Source organism: Antechinus flavipes, chromosome 3 (genome assembly GCF_016432865.1).
Source record: "Antechinus flavipes isolate AdamAnt ecotype Samford, QLD, Australia chromosome 3, AdamAnt_v2, whole genome shotgun sequence".
Taxonomy (NCBI): domain Eukaryota; kingdom Metazoa; phylum Chordata; class Mammalia; order Dasyuromorphia; family Dasyuridae; genus Antechinus; species Antechinus flavipes.
Window position 1 is genome coordinate 435,361,471 of NC_067400.1, and position 21,133 is coordinate 435,382,603.

The 21,133-nt window shown below is 35.1% G+C and overlaps 1 protein-coding gene across 1 annotated transcript in view; it reads right to left on the bottom strand.

The window, feature by feature from the left end:
* The window catches only part of TANC1 (tetratricopeptide repeat, ankyrin repeat and coiled-coil containing 1), a 253,610-nt gene that overhangs the window by 155,479 nt on the left and 76,998 nt on the right, over positions 1-21,133 (bottom strand). Inside the window, exon 2 of the mRNA XM_051986328.1 lies at positions 20,912-20,993. Within this exon, the coding sequence (XP_051842288.1) occupies positions 20,912-20,972 (61 nt within the window). The 5' untranslated portion in view covers positions 20,973-20,993. The remainder of the gene's footprint in view (positions 1-20,911; positions 20,994-21,133) is intronic.

The following is a 21,133-nucleotide window of genomic DNA, read 5'->3' on the forward strand; positions in this document are numbered from 1 at the left end:
CTCTCCTCTCTATTCTATCATAGCCTCTCAAATGTCCTTCTCTATCTAACAACACTGCATCATTTCAAATAGTCTTTCATCCAAATCCAGCAAGTAGTAGTAGCTTATGGATAGTAATTATTCTTACTTCCATAATTCAAGTTTCTGAAACCTAAGTTCTTAAAAATACTTTTCTGGATTGATTAGAAATATACCAATCAAATTCCTGACTGCTTCCCTCCAAACCAAATTAGAGAGCAAACTGCTATTGCTATTCTCTTCTCTAAAAAACGGTGTCCAATCACATTTTAGATCAAATTAGCAAAAGAGACAGGGGAGACTTAAGGTAGCGCAACACATACTATTTTCACCATACCAAGCACTCTGTTTTTATTCAAATATTAGGTGACCTAGTAAAGAGAATATTAAACATAAGAGCCAGAAAACTTGAGTTCAAATCCTGCTTCAATCATTACTTCTGGCAAGTCACAATCTCTCCTCCCCTCAGGCTCCTCAAAGGACATGATAATAATAGTATCGACTATACACTGAGTTTGTTGTGACGAACAATGTAACAATGAATTAAAGCATTTTGCAAACTTCATTTAAAAATTATCTAAATGTTAGCCATTTATATATTTAGTCATCCTTCATGATAATGATGATAACATTCTGATAGTACCACAGTGCTGAACACTTTACAGATATTATCTTCTTTGATCTTCCCAACAACCCTTTGAAGTATGTGCTGCTATGGTGTCCATTTTACAGATGAGGAAACTGTGGGAAGCAAGTTAAATGACTCGCCCAAGATCACACAACTATCAAGTGTCTAATGTTGGATTTGAACTGGGGTCTTCCTCGCTCCAAAACCTGCTCCATACCCACCACCACGACACCTAGTTACCCATCTCTAGCAGTCCATTCAGTGCCCCCAAACCACATTACAAATTCCCCTTATGCAGGAATAAGTATGGAATTCTCTTTGTACTTAGTTATAAAGCTTCCCACAATTAGGTAGTCCTAATGAAAGGTACTGATGAAAGGCAGATAATATTTTAATAAGCAGGGTTCTCTAAATGATAATCATCAAGAACACTCTGTCATATTGGACATGTTGACATTCTGGGGGTGGAGAAATAGGTGGGGAGAAGAGGGTTTGGGGAACAATGCTGTAAGCAGTACAACACCTCCTCACACTATTCAAATCCAAATTCTGGCTCTACCATCTTCAAAACTGTCTGCCAAGCAGCAGCAGTGCCAGGCAGAGAGAAAGGCAAAGAGGGAACTGCTCCCATTTATTTTATTTTACTTTATAAGGAAAAGTGTAAGCGATAAACATTCTGGGGGAAAAAAGAGTGTCATAGATAATGTGTCTGGAGAGCATTTTAAACATCTTTCCTCCAAAACACACTATTAAAATGAAATATGACCAATTTCAATCACATTGTAGACAGACACACAGACAGATCAAATTAGCTTTGTACGTGTGTGGTTATTTAATCACCTTTTCAGTTCTATAATAAAAAAAGACAAAATATATGTACACGTATGCTCTCTTCTCTCCCTAGCTCCGTCTCTCCCTCCCCCCTTTTCTCTCTCTCTTTCTTTCTCTCTCTGTCTGTCTGTCTGTGTCTGTCTGTCTCTCTCCCCCCCAATTCTGTCACTCTGTCTGTGTGTCTCTGTCTCTGTCTGTCTGTCATTCTCCTCCTGCCTCCCTCTCTCTCTCCCTTGCCATTCCCTTCAGGGCCTCCTGTCATTTTATTGGCTATGTTCTACTACCACCACCATCAGAATCACTGCTGTGCCTCCAAAAACTGCAGCCTCAATGACATGTCTGGTAAAGTGCCTTAGCAACTATGTCAATATTTTCCCACTGCAGTTAACCATATTAGCATACTGCTTTAGTCTTGGCTGGTCAAAGACAAAACAGGAATGTAAGCTTCTAGAGCTTTGTGCACGCTACATTCGAGCAACATCACTGATTCTCCGCAAGCATCAGCCTAGAGAAAATACTTCTCTTCCCTCCCCTCGCCACCAACCACACACAGATAAATCAATATTAAGTTAAAAATTAAAATGTATTCAATTCAATAGCAATATAAAAAATAAGTATTCTCTATTATTATTCCTACAAATAAAACACAGAGAAAGAGTCAAATTTTAATAAGAAAGAGGTATAAACACAAGAATCATAGGAAAACTGGTGAATGCAATAAATGACTAGATAACCATACCACAAGATTGACAATAAAGCATGTTACCCATCTTGCAATGCAGAGGTCATCAATATGCAATGTATATTGAGACATTTGGTTTCAGACCCGGTCAATATGGAAATTTGTTTTGCTTAACTCTGCAAGGTTGATACAAGGGATTTATTTATTTGTTTAATTATTTTCATTTATTTAGCAAGGATTAAATTTCAAAGGAAGTTGGAGGGGAGGGGAGAACAATAGGGTACTCTTCTTCCTCCCAAAATAATAAAAGAAAAGAAAGAAATGAGGGTCACTAAAGCATATTTAAAATGCACAAAAGAAAAAACAAGGAAAGCCAGTAAGAAATAGACAACCAAGACAGCTTTGAAAGTTACATGTTGAATTTCTTAAAAGTGAAAGAAAGCTTCATATGGGAGAGATTTGGTTTCACATGTAACATTCTTTTCCTAACTTTGTATGTGGAAATAGTCTCATCTTAATATGTTTAAGTTCAGAATTTTAAAAACAAAATATAAAAAAATAAGAAAATTAAAATAAGATCATTCTAACAATCATTCTCCCCCAGAAATGGAACTCTTTATAGTCATACATTCACCCTCACTGCACTGTTTGCAGGTAAACCTGGTCAAAAATTTTCAAATGATTCACAAACTTCAAGGCACAAGCATTCTTCAAACCACAACTACATACTTGAAATAGTCTTCCTTCTCAGTATATCAACCCTTTGCTTTCCCTTAGAATTTAAAACTATTTCTGAAACTTTATCTCTTCTTAAGAAGGCTGCAAAGATCTGGACTCTGTCAACTGATATCATACAATCTCTTTCCAAAAGGAACTTTTAGAATAAAACGAACACACCCAAATCCAAGCTGGTATAGGGCTGCACTCTAGTAGATGTAAGGAAGTTTATAGGAGATTAGAATTTCCCAACCTAAACAATACTGTAGACAAATAAAATGTTTACATTTTCTTCTAGGGAAAAATTCACCCTGGGCAGTTTCAGATTTTTTTTAACTATTTAAGTAAAAATTATTTGTCAGTTGAAAAACATTTTCCTAAGAGAATGTCTACAGGTTCTACCTCTGTTTTAATGGTGTCAAGAAACTCCCTATATGCAGACTTTCTTCCTTGACTCTCTGTGACTCTCTCTCCCTCTCCCCTTCTTCTCTCCCTCTTTCTTCCTCCCTCCCTCCCTCCCAGACAAACTCCTATTCTTCTAGAACTCACACAATATCTCATTTTGGGATAGGTAAGAGTAGAAAAAGAGGTAAGAACTGATGGAATTTGAGTCAGGAAACCTGGGTCTAATCCCAGATTTAACATTTACAAGCTCCCTAACCATAGGGCAAGTTATTTCAAGTCTCAGTCTCCATTCCTTCTGTAAAATGGGAATAATTAACAGTATTCATTAATGTTTACCTACCTCACAAAGTGGTCATGAGGATTTAGTTTTATTTTCAGTACTTATGGTCTACATATGTGAGATTATACTGATTTATTTGAAAAATAAAGCATGGTGAGTTATAAACTGTTCCAAGCAAAATGCATGATAGCAAACAAGGAAGCATTCCTTTTGGGGATTAATTTTGCTAATTAGTGTTGCTCTTTTGGTTGGATCAAAAGAGTCTATCCAGTCAAATACCCGAATTTTATAGATGGAGAAAGAAGTGATCTGACCAAAATTACACAGTGTGTGTTGCGTGTGTAAAATTTGTGTAAAATTTGAACAAAACTTTAACTCCTCTATTTCCTCTAATTCCAACTCCAGTACTCCTTCAAACACTTTAATCTCACTTCTTTATTATTTATTGTTCTATAACCAAATTGGTTATAGAATTAAGTCTAACACTATGGAACATCTGAAAAGAACAAAGGTAGTACAGATAAAATAACTTACTGCTCTAAAAGCTTCATCACTAGTAGATGATGAACCAGCAGAAGGGAGGGAAAAATCAGAAGAGATCATCCCAGACATTCCCAACCTTCTAACCAATGACCTCCTGAAGACAATAGGAGAAGGAAAAAAATTCTTGGAGCTACCTGAGTCATCAAGCAGTGTGGTTAAATCACACCTTTAATGAGACTCCAGTTCTCATTTTCTGATTTCTTCTATGTTGCATCTAGTCAACAAGGTAATTGTATGTTTTAATTCATGGTTCTTTGATGGTGAAATGCTAACACTAGACAAGTCACTTTATTTCTCACAAGTCTTAATTTCTGAACCTGTAAAGTGAGGATATTAAATCAAATCATCTTGAGAGTTCTTTCCCAGCTCTTGACCTTAGGAAAATCCACAGGGAAACTACAGATCTATGAAAATATTTGCAATATTACTATTTGCTTAACAAGCATTTTCATTGGCCAAAGATTAAATGTGCACTCCCCCCACCAAAAAAAGGGGGATAAATGAAGACTTCTTCCCTACAATTATGAAGCACAGTGAATCACAGAAGGGATTTGCTTAAAGGACAGAATAACCATAAAAACCATGTTAACAGGCTAAATAAAGGAAGGGAGGAAATACATCTCAGTCACATAGAAGGATGTTGCTATCAAAGGCTTAAATCAGATTAACATCATCAAAATTATCTAGAGAACTGAGACTGATTGCAACAAAAAATAATTTGTAACACTTTTGACACTTTAAAATGTCAAATTTGGACCTTAACAAGCCTAACAAAATCTTTAAGTTAATCTTCATTTCAAAAATAAAGAATAAATGAATCACTATATGAGCTTCAGGGTTAGAAATCAAACATGACACATACATTTATCTGTTTAAAATTCCAATCTATAAAACTCCTTGTGGGTATTCACTTAGCAATAAGGAATTAAAAAGGCTTTAAACAACACTCACACAAAGCAGTTGGATTTGCAGTAATTATACAGAGGGCACCTTCTAACTCTAGGCTGATTATCCTAAGAATACAAACAGAGCTGTTTTCAAATAAAAAAACACAAATGAAAATCTAAGGACTATTCAAGTTGGGTCTAGGTCTAGATTTCAAGACTAAATCAAAAGATACTCAAAGAAATCAAGAACATCCTAAATCCTGAAAAGCTACAAATTCACATAAGAATCAACACATGGCTGGCTAGTGATGCCTGATGATGGTATGAGGATAGTATTTGAAGTCTGAAACTGTAGTGGTTCCCTATTGTATCATTAATATATCTAAGACAAAAGTTCCTGGGGGCAGTTGGCCTCCCTCCTCCCAATATTAAACCAAAGGAGGCTTAATTGACCAAAATGGCTAAAGGGTTGTATAATGACTATGAAAAAAAAAAAAATCTATTCACAATTTTATTGAGGAGTATGCCAGAATATAAGATCTGCAAATTTACAATTCTGAAAAAATATATGAAAAAACAAAAGATAATACGAATCAGGTCCAAATCAACAAAAATATTTATTTAGCAGCTATTGCTGTGCTAGGATTAGAGGAAATATCAAGATAGGTATGGTAGGGTCTCAAACTTCATGAAATTTATATTTCTTTATCCAGAGAACACTGCAACATCACAGTTAACAATAATATCCAATACTGTAGGTCCAAGAGGAAATGGCCCATGAATTATTGTTATTGTTGTTTTTAATAAAAACTTATTTTCAAAATCCATGCAAAGATAGTTTTCAATATTCGTCCTGCAAAATCCTGTGATCCAAATTTTTCTCCTTCCCTTTCTTCTACTCCCTTCCCCTAAACAGCAAATAATCCAATATAGGTTACACATGCTCAATTCTTCTAAACATATTAATATGCTGTATAAAAAAAATCAGATCAAAAAGGGAAAAAATGAGAAAGAAAAAAATAGTCCCCTTTCTAGATGTGGATGGCTCTCTCCATCACAAGTCCACTGGAATTGGCCTGAATCACCCATGAGTTAGTTTTCAAACAATGGGTTAGCTATTCAGCAGTGAAAGAGGCCACAGAGACACAGAAAACAGAAGGGAAAGTGTACAGAGTACATTCAACGTAGTTTAATTCAGTTCAATCCACTATACATATATTAAGTATGTCTAATAGGCAGGCATTTTGCTAACCATCAGGATGCTACATGGCAAATCTGAAAATAGGTAGCACAGAAGTGAAAAGCACTAGATAAAATTATAAAAGCAGACTGTACAGAAGGCTGTGAATGCTAGACAAATGTGAACTTGATGGGACAATTGGGAGCCATTGATATATATTTTTAATAACAGCAAAAAAAAGTAGCATAAGATTGACTAGAAAGTGAGCAAGCTGGAGCAGAAACAGAATCAAGAACTTCATCTATTACTCTAGGTGGGTGGTAACAAGAAGCTGAACTTGAGTAACAAGATTCAGCATTTGCGGCTAGTTCTTTTAGCAAGCCTCTTTTGCTACCAGTAATTCCATGACCTGTAACAATTCCAGACAAGAACCCAAACCATCAAAGTGAGGTCTCTGTCTGCATCAATGACCCTATAAATCAATACTTTCCAGCCATCATCGCTCAGTGACTCATTGCTCTGGAACACTACTGCATTCCCATGACTGTCATCACATGCAAATTCCAGCAGTTGACTGATCCCCTCAAAAGTAGGCACTTCCTGGGCACCACCATCACGTTATTCCTTAATGGGATGAGGAATTTCAAATAGCTGCTAAGGGAAGAAGTCTCACTCAAACAAAGGTCTAAATCCAGTGCTCTATTGTGTGATGTTACCTGGAGTTCCTCAATCAGTTTTGACTTTAAAACCTGATTCAACCTAATATTCAATCAATGGGCCTGCAAGTATTAGGCATATCACGCAAGGAATTGGTTATCTAAAGCTCAAGGCATTGATTTATCAGCTCTGCTCTCATCCAACCTTCCACTGGATCAATGACACATCCATAATCTTCACTATTCCATGAATTTTTTAAAAAATGAATTAAAGGCAGTAGGTTCCCAACTACTCCAATTACCAATACTTTTGGTATTTGTAACAATACTGTATCAGTGTGATTTTGGGACCTTCCTTAAACTTATTTCTCTCACCCTCTCTGGAAGAGAAAAAAATTAGAAAACGAATTAGATCAAATTTCTATTTACAATCATATATTAATTACATATATTATTATGTGAAAATAGTCATTAAATCTGGGACTCTTCTAGGCATTAAAAGTAAGAAATGTGGACATTCAAGGATATTTTATATTCTTAAAGGTACTAACAGGTTTGCTAATAGCAAAAACAATAATAACAAATAGATAAAACAAATTCATTTGGAAATATAAAAGCAAGTCAGGATTTTCAATTACTTAAAATACATTTTAAATATTTAAGCATTTTAAGTAATGCTCATTTTTTCTTTTTGATTTGATCTTATCTTGGTCATTTCACATAAATATATGCTGCACAATCATCCATACTCAAAATGAGTTAATCTTGCTGTGAAGCATTTCACAACCACTGGGATTTCACAAAATCAGGATTAGGATTAACTATAAACTATATTCAGGGAATAGAAGAGAGTTTCACAGTGATGATTTTTACAGAGTTGTGTGATTCTCTCTCTTTTAAATAAATGCACAAACACATAGATATGGGGATGGTAAAGGTCAAGATAGAATAGATAGAAGAGGGAATATTTACTATTAGCTCTCTGGTTTTTACCTGATTAGACAATACAGCTAGTACAAAAGGAAGACAGTTTAAATTCAATATTTGGGATCTCCTCCCTCATACCCTCAATTTCCACTTTTCTGGGTATGCCCCTCTATGACTGGATACTAAAATCCTGTAACTCTACACCATAATCAGTGCAGGGAACCATCCATTGTGGTATGTAAGTCCAAATTTCCAAACTGGAACCATTCCATTACAAAAATAAATCAATCTTTAATTTAACCTAAAACTAGCTTTCAAGAAAATTCATAGTAACCAAAGTTTCAAGATACTCTGTAAAAGAGAGACCACTCAAGTTTTCAAAGAAATTCAAACAGGAGGCAACTCTTTTCCCTCCAGAAACAAGTCCATTAGGACTTGAGTTTACAAGGAGCTAGTAAGGTCATATAAAACAGGTGACAAAGGACCTTTACTTAAACTCACCTCCCGCAAGCCTAGACAACCAAAATAAGTCTTCAGTAAAAACAAGGCCTATATCTTTATTAAAAGTGAAGATTCATTCCAATCCATAAAATTCATTTTTAATAGAAATTAGCCCAGAATACATAAGAATATATCTCATTGCATTAGATAACTTACATTAGGAAAAAGGATTAAATACTACCAAAATAAGTATATTCTAGAAAACATAAATTATGTTGATGGGTATGTATGACAGGCTAGGGGAGGGGTACTGGACCTACTTTCACAAAGAGTAGAGAATTACCTAAGAGAAAAAATGGGAATGCCCAGAAAAAGGACAATAGTATAAAGGGAAGAAATCTGGGCTAGGGTAAAATGGGTTTCAACTCTTGGAAAAGCTTTTGAGAATTCCTTTTCACTCTATCTAGTAAGGATCAGAATGATGGTAGCCTTATCAGCTCCAACTCCATCCTATTTAACTCAAGGAACGCCTTTTATAAACCTTACTCCTGCCCCACTATTGCTCTTAAAAAAAAAAAAAAAAGACAGACTCTAATTCCCCATAACTTAGCAGATTCCCTGCCTGACTCAGAAAGCACTTAATTAATGTTGAGTTATTGATTTTAAAATAAAATCTGCCTAAGAATTGGGGGGGGGGGGGGAGAAGTCAAAAATTGAGTTTGCCCTCAAAACCAGCCAACTAACACTACTGTAAGTTCAAAACCTCCCTAATTATGCTAAATCTCTCCCAAAAATAGTTGCAGATAATATGAGAGGGGAAAGAAAAAAATATATTTTTATTCCAGGATTAGAAACAAAAAGACAAACATAAACCCTGGTTTGAGACAATAAACTGGTATGAATAAGCTTCATTCCAAGGTTTAATCAAAGTCATTCATCAAGTTAAAAATGAATTAGCTTTTTCCTCATTTTAAACATGACTAAAGGTTGAAGACAAGCAAGAAAGTGGAACCATGAAGTACAGAGAGTCTGAATTTGGGGGAGGGTTCAGTCTCTGGAGAGAAAAAAAGATGTAAAAAGAAGAAACTTGGAAAGACGGAAATACCACAGACTTTGTAATTTTCCTTCCTATTAACCCTACTTACCTTTAATTGAGTTAGTATAGCGGTAATTTTGTCTGGTAACTATAGATATAGGAAGTTTTGCTCCAAATGATCTATGAAATATATTTTATTTTCCCTTTTTCCAAAAAGGTGCAACTTAGTACAAAAAAACTTAGGAGCTTGTTGATATTTATAGGTAATTTAGGAATTGCCACGAATCACTGTAATTAAGTAAAAGGAGCTAAGATTTAGATCCCAAAAAGAGAAGAAATGGGCCATTCTGAATTTTCTGAGTTTACTATTTATTCTTACACATAGCATTAATGGAGCAGCATTCTTCTCCCTTAAAATTAGGCTGAAGTTCCTTTAGTCCCTTGCCTCCCCCACCCCGATTTCTCACAAAGTCACAATGCTATTGAATATTGCCCTTCTAAAGACAACTTGAGATTCACCTACACTCCCCTCCCCCTTCAAAAAGGGGTAAGAAGCATGTACTGTAACAGGAAAGAGAAAGCAAGAGAATAGCTTTAGTCATACCAACTCCTACGGTAAGGATTGTTTACCCTGAAAGTCACAAAATTTTTTTTTAAATCTTGAGAACTGTATTTTGATATAATTTATTTCCTTTGTAATCCTATGTAATTTTTTTTGCTCGCTTAAAAACATTATTCTGAGAAGGCCTTCACCAGACTGCCAAAGAGATTGATTCATGACCCAAAAAAAGGTTAAAAATTCCTGACCCAGAGCTTCCTGGCATTTTATAGATACTGAATAACACAATACCTACAATGCATCATTCCAAGATGTGGAGAAAAACAAAGTTCTCAGCAACCAACTGACTAGAAAATTGGTGATATGGGCGAAAGGGGGAAGAGAAAGGAGTGTAGGGATAGCCAGTCCAAAGGAAAAGCAATTATTCTAGAAGGGTAAGTACCAATTAACTTTTTTCATCAAACTCCAAGAAGTAGCATCTTTTTTTTTTTTTTTAAACTGAACAAATCCAACGTCCTAAGCTGACCCAAAGAGTAAATATTCATCAGTTTCCCCTGGAATCATGGGACTTATAATCTCAGAAGTCTCAGAAATAATCTGAGAAATCAAAATAATCTCTTTACTCCCATTTTACAAATGGAAAAATTAAGGCACAAAGAGCCTTAGAGAACCACATAGGAACTAAGGGGTATCATTTAACTCCTGTGCCTCAGCTAATGTTGCTCGATAAAATGAGCACTTTTAAAGACTTTCTAATTCTAAATCAAGGCTTCAGTGACTTAGTTCCTTTTCTATTATGTCACTAATATTACATTTTCAATTTTATCTTTTGTGTCATCATGTCTTTATCAAGAAGGCTGTCTCTGGAATGTCGCAATTTATTTAAATTTATGTATGAAAACCTCACTAACCGATTCCCAGAGTTAAACAGAAGCAATTTGACTTATAAAAAGTATTAAGTGAATGGCTGGAGTAGAGGAGGGAGGAAGAAGAAAAGGGCTGAGGTGTATATACACTAAATTAACCTGGGAGCTCTATACTTATAATCCCTGAATGGTGATGGGCTTTAAATTTGGAGGAAAAAAAAACTGGCAACTCCTGCTCAAAACCATTAGCATGAAAGTTGAATTTGATATTCCAACCCATTCCAAACTGCAGTCTGAGTTTCAGTGGTACCTTTTTAAATGTCTAGCAACAAAAGATGCTTTGTTTTATCCGAAAAATATGGAGCTGCTTTTGATTATTCCATGTTGCTTTGCCCATTTTCTGTGGCTGTGGACTATTATTTAAGAATTTAGTGCAATGACTGTCTTGCTGAGCCATGGATATTTGGTAGGATGCTGTAAACTGACTCCAAAAATGTCTCCTAAGCAACAAAACAAGCAGAAATAATTTAATCTAAAGAATATTAAATTTCTTTTTTATCAGGACATTTAAAAAATGTTCTGCAAAATACTAGAAAATGGTGGATGGAGGAAGAAGAAGGGAAGAGGGGCCAAGTTCAGGTTTTAAAATACAAGTTCTACTTGATTAACAATTTACTATCTCAGTTTTTGGTTAACACTCTAACATATGCCATAGGTCCAAACCCCACTTAAATGCATATCCACGTTTGCCTCCATCTTGAAGATTCCTTTTCACACTAATGGTTTGCTTACTTTGAATACTCCCCTTCTTGAAGCTCTTTCTTCTCACCCTAAATGTTCTTCTTATTCAGTTTCTTTACCTCTTGTTCAAGCTTACAGCTGACTTGAACATTCAGCAAGAATCCCATCCTAGTTATTCTACACACTACTTGTGCCTTATCTCGTCACATTGATTTTTAGTTCCCTGGGATCACGGACTATTTTCCACTTATTTTTTTCTTTCCTCTCACTGTCCTGAGAAGAAAATACTAAAACATCAAGAAAGAAAAAATATTGATATTCTTTTCTCATAGTAATCTATAAAATTATCTGGGATAAAAAGTGAATGAAATCCACCAAGGGAAAAAGAGAATGACAAGAAACTCAAAAAAATGAGCTTTCAAGGAACCATTTACAAAAATAGATGGGATCCTCCTTTCTCAAAGTCCCATCAATATTCATCAAGAGTTCAGAGCATCATACAGTAAATAATTACTTTAACAGTCTGTACCCATACAGTTTCAGGAATAATCTTGCAGCAGAAGAATCTTACATTTGACTTGGGGACAAACTCCACATCTCCATTAAATTTAACTAAATATGTTTAAGTTGAGATCTAGACATCTATACTCATACAGTGGGACTTTTCCAGGTGCATTCATTTTGGATTTCATCACTTCTTCACCATGCCCCTGAGCCCTTGGGAATTCCCTTCCCTCCCCCTTCAACCTTCTTTAAAGACCCTTACTTCATTTAAACTATAAGCTCCTTGAAGGCAAGAATTGCCTTTTTCATATTTGTACCCCTAATGCTTAGGACACTGCCTGAAATATAAAACACTTACTAAGATGTTTACTGACCCCTAAGGTTAGTTTCATGCTTCAAGGAATTCTATAACAGAATATGTATCTTTTTCAATTTGACTCAATAAACATGTATTTCTCTTATTAGTTGTAGTCCCTTTTTTTGTTTTAATTCAGATTTTTTAAATTAATAACATTAATAAACACCTTGCTGGGTGAAACTTAACATTTACTTAGTAATTTAAAGCAGCAGTTTTCAAAAAAATCGTTCAGTGACTCCTTTAAAGGACTCTAAGAGGTCAGATTTATTTTCAAGATAATACTGGGATGTTTTTAATTTCTAACACAGTAAATATTGATAAATATAATCCATCTAAACAAAAGTTCTTTGGAGAATTCTGGGTTTTAGAATATAAAGCTTTGGATGAAAAACTTTGACAATCATGGCATCAGTATGGGTGACAGTGACCAGAAGATTCATCAGGGCAGTGATAATGAGCAATGAATCTTGCCAGCAAGTCCTACCCTCTACCAGTTCAGTTTAAGGAGAGTAGAAGTTAAAATTAGAGAGAAGCAAAGTTAAGAGAATGGTTTAACAGTGAGAGAAAAATGCTGCCATGCCAACTTCTACAAGGTCAAAGAAAGCTGTAATTCAGACCATTGTATTTTTAAAATCCAGGAACATAGTAATCATGGTCACACTGCACATGTAACTTTAGGAAATGAAAGATGGCGGTTTTCTAAAAGCAAAGGAACTATAAGAAACGGGATGGACTGAGGGCATTAAAGAATGCTGTTCGATTCAACAAAGCTGTATTAAGTGCTTACCATATATTTTCTATGCTTAGGATACAGATATGAAATGACACATGTCAATACCCTCAAGGAAGGAAATGGCAAACTATTCCAGCATCTTTGCCAAGAAGACCCCAAATGGGGTCACAAAAAGCAAGACAACTGGAAAACGACTCAACACAAACATAAGGCCCTCAAGGAACTTGCAATCTAAGGTGGGAGTGAGAGGACAACAAATGGGTATTACCAAAGTTAGCAGCACTAAGAGATAGTAGATGGTTCAATGGATAGGGAGTGAGGTCAGGAGTCAAGAAGACCTGAGTTCAAATTCAGCCTCAGACACTTACTAGCTATGCAAGCCTGGCCAAGTCATTTAATCGTTGTTTGTCTTAATCCACTAGATTAGGAAATAAATGGAAAACCACTTTAGTGCCTTTGCCAAGGAAACCGTCATGGACAATACTGCTGTGCTATGGTCTACGGAGGTCATGAAGAGTTATACATGACTGAACAAATAATCAACAACAAGCAGTAGCTCTAAGGCTTTTTTCCCCCTCAAAGGTTCACAAGCAGCTGTTCATATCAAATATGTAATATTTGATCCCTTTTCTTCTGAGAAACTTCTAAGTGACCCCAGATAGAAAATTATTATTATTATATATAATATCTAATACATTATATAATGTATATTATTATATAATAATTCATTATTATTAAAATAGTTACATATTAAATATGGTTTTTATTTTATACATATAAAATAGTTACATACAGAGTTACAAAACTCTCATATGGAGTCATGAGTCACAATTTACAAAGTTGGATCTTATACTAATGATATCAAAGATCCAAGATCCATTTCTATTCCTATGAGGTAAAGGAAAATGAGGAATCTAAACAAAGTCCTATATTAGGGGACAAATGCCCATCAGAGACTTTTCTAGACTGGATTTAGGTTATCTTTAGCTCTGTAATGATTCTTTATAGTTAGTCATCAGTAGTTTCTATTTACTAATATTGTCGACCTTAATTCCTGAATTGGGGTTTGGGGCAGGGTTAGGCTTTATTCATATTCATCTCATGCTAAACTTTTAGAGGAGACAGCTGGCCAAGTCTGGTTTCCACTTGGGCATCCAGAGTTCCCAGGAGAAACATCACTATTTAGGGTGTGTCTGCACTAAGAGCACTGCCACTTTCTGTCCCCTCCCAGTCCAGATCTTTGAGGTACAGAGTGCTGCATCTTCAGGATCCTCCATGGCATTTCAGGAAAAGAACAAAACAAGTCAGTGACTCTGGGTCTGGAGAGTCTCAGTCTCGTCACTACTGTTCCCAGTCACAGTTAGTTTTCTATTTTCTCATGGGAATCCTCTGCTCTTTTGCTGCTTCAAGATAGGATCTTGCAGGCTCTGGATGTCTCAGATCCATCTCTCGCCTCCCTAGGAAATATCTGTCTTCTTCGTCTGGGCTGTTGGTTTCCCAGCAGACCAATTTTCCTATTACTTATGGCTTTCTAAGTTTCTGTGCAGTTCTGATGTGGGGAAGTCATTTTATTGTAATTTATCAGAAGCTTTTTAGATCATTATCTGATCTAGTAAATAATAAATAATTTTAAAATTTGTTCTGCTTTTTTATGTCTTTGTTGGAGTAAGTGTATGGAAGTTGGTCTGTTTGCTTCCATTCAGTCATCTTACCCAGAAATTCACATTCTAGTTTTTTAGGGGTCACCTGAACATAGCTGATTTTTTTCCAACTAATGACAAATTAACTTTTTATTTCTATCAAGGAAGAACTCAAAATCTTGTCAGGGTGTAACAAAGTAAAAAATCCTTCTTTATTCTTCTTTCAAGATATTAACATCCTATTTTCTCTTTTACTTGGCCCTTCTATTTTTCATATATGATATGAAGTTAAAGGTAGGAGAGATAGGGGGTAAGAAATCAATGGAAACATACAAACCAAACTATAGAATATAATATGTGAGTTCCCCATCACTAGAAATTTTCAGGAAGGTGCTAGATAATCTCCTCTTTACTTAGGAAAGTTACAAAGAGAATGCCTACTCAGGCTAGACTCCATAGATCGAACTCTTTTGATACTATTTAGAGAACGAAAATATGTTATCCGGTTACTTAAATCATTGAGAAAGGAATGATATAATCAGTGCAATTCTCCACAGATCACCCCACTCCTCCAAAAAAAACAATAAAGCTGTCCAAGACCAGCTTAGGTCAAGGTCTTATGTAAAAGTAGAGCATTAAAAGATAAACAGCAAAAAACAGATAACCTCTCTTAAGTCCCTTACAGCACTACAATATAATATCGATTCTTAATATTGATTCTTGTTTCCCTCCAGCCTGATACAAGGTCAAGAGAATTATTAATACTCATTCACAATGATAGGACAGTGCAGGAAAAACACAACTCACACCCATTTATCCCAAAGCAATTTAAAGTTTTTAATGCATCATTACAGTATTCTACATTGCAGCTAGCCTTGTGTGACCAAATTCAAATCCTTTCCTCTCAACTAAACATGAACTTTTCCAATGAAAAGAACACATTCAAGAAAACAACATTTTTGAAGAGGAAGAGAAAAGTAAACCATTTTCAAGTTTCACATTCAACTTAACAGTTGGAAGTCTTACAGTAAACAAAATCTGAAAAACAATTACATACAAAAAACACCAACTAAAATTTTTAAATTGATAGTTTTTTCCCTCAAAGGTTCATAAGCAGCTACTCATATGAAATAATAACAGTGAGAACTTAATGTTTACATAACAATGTAAGGTTTACAAAGAACCTTACAAATGTTATCTCATTTGATCCATACAATGTTACAAGGTAAAAGTTCTTAATCTCCATTTAACAGATGAGGAAGCTGTGGTCAGTCAATCAACAAACTTTCATTAAAGAATCCACCCCAAAAGTCCACAGAGACTATTTGTCTCTGACCCGTGGCAGAGCATCCTGAGCTTGTCTTGGTCTGATAAGCCACAGTGGAATATACTAACTTGACTCTCAACAGAGTGATGTCATTTTGGTCCTCTTCAAGAATAATAACCATTAAATGTTTATATGCAGCCAAGGAACTGTGCTAAGCAGTAGAAATTCAGAGACAAAAACAGTCCCTATTCTCAAGAAGTTCACAATATAACTGGAAAGGAGATAACATATAAACAATTATTTATTAACAAGAGATAATGGGTACGGTCCCAGTGAGACTGAGACCTGTTGAAGACCTTTCTCCCACTGCTTCCAGAGTCATCCTGATCTATATCTGGCCACCAGAGCATATGGCTCCGGAGGGGAAAGGGAGGCAGGTGACTTGCACAGTCCTCCCTCACCTAAATCCAATTCATTTGTACTTCATGACATCACCTCCCTAATGTCATGGGTCTCTTCCAGAACAAAGGACAAACAACAAGAACACTTGACAGATAAAGATTTATAAGGGGTCATGAAGAGTAAGACATGACTGAAAACAACTGAACAACAATAATACAGATATAGAACAGATAATACAGATATAGATCAAATAATTATAAATAATCAAAAAATGAAGGAACTAGAATTATGGAAAAGTATACATAAAAAGAAAGCTTGGATGAGGTGGTAAGTTAAGAAGGGCTTTGAATGACAAACACAGGATTTTATAAATGATTACAAAAGTGAAACCACTGGAGTTTATTGAAGACAGGAGATCAAACCGATTACTGAATGGAAGACAGATTGGAGTGAGGAGAGAATTGAGGCAGGCACACCAACCAGCTAAAGTCCAGAAATGAAGTGATGAGGGCCCACCCCAGCTGGGGTGGTGACAATATTACCAGAGAATGGGGAAGATGTTGGACATACAAAGTAGATTCAATAGGACTAAACAACAGATTAATGGTGTTGGGAAGGGGAAAGGGAGCCTGGGTCACCTGAGTCACAAAGCTAAGAATTGTCTGACCATATTATGCACATTTCTATCATTTCTTTCTCTGGAGGTGGATAGCATCTTTTTTCCATAGATCCTTGGTAACTGATATGAATATAATACTCAGAATAGTTTTGTCGTTCAAGTCTAATGCCTGCTCCACTAATCATCTAGATGCCTCAAAATTTTTTTCTTTCAAAAAACAATTCACTAACAATAAACAAAAAAGAATGGGAGTTAGAAAGGGGGCACACAATTTTCTAATACTTATGGAAAAGCATGTCAGTATTCATTAAATATTAGTATAAAAATATAACTTTCAATCAATTTTAACTTCTAAGTTTCTCCACCTAGTTTATAAATTCCCAAGAGAAAATATTTTTTTGGAATAGGAAATACAGTTCTGATTAAATGAAATTACTAAATTTAATTCTTTTAGACATAAAGCAATACTGTTTAAAAAGTTAAACGTTTTCCTTGTCTTTGCAAATCTTTGCAGGTTGGTTTTAAATTAAAAGCAGAATTTTGTTTTTCTAGATTTTCTGATATATCCCTTATCCAAGTTTGCACATTCTCACTAGATAATCATATAATTCATATACAAAAAAATTTTACCAAATTAATAGTTCCCACGTGAGGAAAAGAGAATTAAGATTCAATTGTGCAAATTCAAAGTTTCTCCAAAGATGTATTTTCTACCATTACTTCTCCATAAAGGTCATATTCTAACTTCTTTGTTCCCAAACAATGAAAAACAGGTCCTGGGTTTAAAAAAAAAAAAAAAAGCTATATATTTTGTACTCATGTTTTATAAGAAATACTCTCTTCACTTTCCCAAGTTGGTTTGTATTAGTGGAAAACTACAGTGTGGAAATTATTACAAAGAATTAAGAAAAAGCAGTAACACGCTCTTATGGGACTAGCTTAAAAGGGGGCAAAAAATTCCAAAAGCATATGCTTTGAAACTGGAAATGTTTCAGACTGAAAATATTCCCATTGTCTGCCTAGTCTGAAAGCCTTATTACCAGTTACTAGTTATTTCCGGAAGAAATAGTCTGGTTTTAGTAAATGATATTAACAGGAAAAGTAATAGTCCTGCTTTAAAAGAATTCACAGACTAGAGTTTTGGCTGAAATTAAAACAAACAAACAAAAAAACAAAACAAAACAAAAAAAAAAAAAAAAAGGTTATGTTTACAGGCCCTAGATTCAGTTAGGTCCAGGAAAAATTGCCGTAGGCCACCAGCCCAAGTGCACCCTGGGACTTAATTTGTCTAGGCTAGATGTTTCAAAAGCTTCTAAGAAGCAATCAAGCAAGTTCCCAGGATGGGTGGGGTAAACCAAAACTGGGATTGATTTATTTAAACAGAGCTTGGGGAACTAATGAGAAAGAAGCTTCAGTCTAGCCCCAGGAGAGAGAAAGAAGTGTCCAAGAAGACTGGTGTCTATGTGGGAGTACTGGGGAGAGATTCTAGGCCTCTCATCAAACTAACAACAGTAATTAACTCCTAGTAGACCTCTGTTAAGGAGGCAAACTCTGTCTTCATGTTCTTATTATAAAAAGAAAAAAGAGGAAGACCTTTATTTTAAAATTTATTCTAGAATTAAGAGATTTATTACAGACCTCTTTCCAAACTTTGCTTCAATTTTAGTACACAGTTCAGGTTTCACAATATGATTTAAAGGCTATTTTAGTACAAGACCTTAAATCTCCACAAGCTTTAAAAAAAAAAATTTTTTTTGCCACGACAATAATAACTTATGAATAAAGGTTCAATGATAAATATAAATTACACTTACATGCACTTTAAGATAGCCAAAGCTCTGCATCACTCTGTGTCTATGTGTGTGTGTGTATAGTTACACACATTATATATGTATATATACATTATACACACACATGCATATGTACAATAAATGCCTATACATGCATTGTATGTGTAATACACATTTATATATCTATATATATGCATGTCACTTAATTCTCATAATAATTCTGGGAAATAGGAACTATTACTATCTGAAAAAATATAAGCTATTTTTGTCTTAAGATCCCCAACACCTAAAATATAATGGAGTTTCGATCAGCACAAAAATCTTAATAAGTGACTGCTGACTATTACCTCATTTTACAAATCAGGAAAATGAGGCTGGGAGAGAGTAAGTGACTTATGCAAAGTTACACAGCTATTAAGTGTTTTAGGCAGGATCTGAACTCTTGCTGCCTAAATCCAGAGCCCAGAACTCAATCCATAGCTCTACACTGCCTTTCAAGAGATAGTCTTAATAATATCCCTTGACTGAAATGTCTCCTAAATCCAAGAGTTTGGCTTTTGTGTTTGAAGGACATTTAAATTATTTTTAGTAAATGTGCATTGCCATATTGATTACATATATTGAAATTATAACCCCAAACTCATAAAGCCTATAAGTTTTATGAGTTTTTGGTCATAATTTCAATTATAACTCAGTTAACTGGAAAAATCACATTAACCACAACACCAGAGACTTTTATGAGAGATTTCACTCATCACTGTATTGAAGACAGTTAGATGGCATAGGATATGGGTGCTAAGCTTAGAATAAGGAATATCGGGGATCAAATTCACCCTCAAGATATCTAAGAACTGTGTGACTCTCTTGCTTGCCACAATTTACTCAATTGTATTGGATTATAACAGCATGTACCTTGAGGGGCTCTTCTGAGGATCCAATGAGGTATCTGTAAAGTGGCACACAGTAAGTACTATATAAATACTTATTCCTTTCCTTTCCCCCTCCCCTTTAAAAGTAAATTAGGTCTAAGAGATTTTGATTATACAATTTAGGTACACCATAGGTATTTCCTAGGCAAGAAAAATATGCTATCTATAAGTCATCAAAAAAAATCTACTAGAGTGACTTGTCACACAGAATTTTCTTTCTGGTTTGCCCTACTTTGAAAGTCATTAAAATAAAAGAGTATATATGTATATTTGGACAAAATTATATAGTAGGAATGAAATTCAAGCCAAATTAAGTAGTTCTCATTACAAGTGGAACTAGTGACCTAGCATTAAGTGGTTCTGCACCTGCTCTGGCAAAACTTGATCCTCTATAAAAGGATAGTAACTGCTTTTTAGCCAGCACTTGCTTAAATATAATAAATCTGTTCACATAAGAAAAAGAGAGGATATTTTCTAGAAACTAGATTCTTAGTTACATACAGTCATGGATATCTGTAATCTAGATAACAAAGCTTTTGGGAATTTTAAAATTATCCTATGTCAGTTCTCCTGAGGAAGAATTAGGATTTAGGTACATTTACTCTAAACTCAATTTTCAAGAAGTCATTTCTCGAACTGGACTGAGAAATGCCTTCTGAGCTCAATAAAACATCTACTCCCAGGAGTTTCTCAGCTGCTTTTTGAGCTGAGAAAAGCATCTAACTCTGGGCAGTCTTAAATATATGGGCCTATGCTCTTGGGTCATTCAACAAACATCAATTCAGTGCCTGCCCAATGCCAAGCACTGTGCAAAGAAACATAAATCCTAAGAATGAAACAATCTTTGCTCTATAAGAGCATCCATTCTTTTAGGGGAGATATATACATATGTAAATATATTCAGAATATAGTGTTCTTAGGGAAAGGAAGGGCAATGGCACTTGGGGGATCAAATAAATCTAATCCATAAGACTAGAAATACATCGGATTCTTAAAACCAAAGCTATCAGACAGGCAGAGAAGAAGAATGGCGTATTAATTGTTCAGAATATGGTATATAGAGTATATAGACAGAGAAGGAAATGGCAAACCACTTCAGTATCTTTGCCAAGAAAATCCCAAATGGGGTCACAAAGAGTCAGAGACAATTGAAAGAATGAACAAAAACAGTAAGAAAATATGGTATAGTTTTCCCTACTAAATTAACTAGAGACCAAGAAACTAAAACAATGGACAGAGACATTCTGAGACAGAAACTGTTCACATGCATACCTGACTCTTTCTTGCTTCCCTTTCCTCCTTCTCGACTCTTCTTCAATACAGCTTTTAACATCTTTAATAGACTTTTTGCTCCCTAAAAAAAAAAGGGAGAGAAGAGACAAGGAAGGGGAGAGGGAGTGTATGTTAGAATGTAACCTGAATATTGTCTTTAAACAGATATTTCTTTTGTCAAACAAAATAGTCAGAGGTTATTAAATATAAAATATGTTGGGC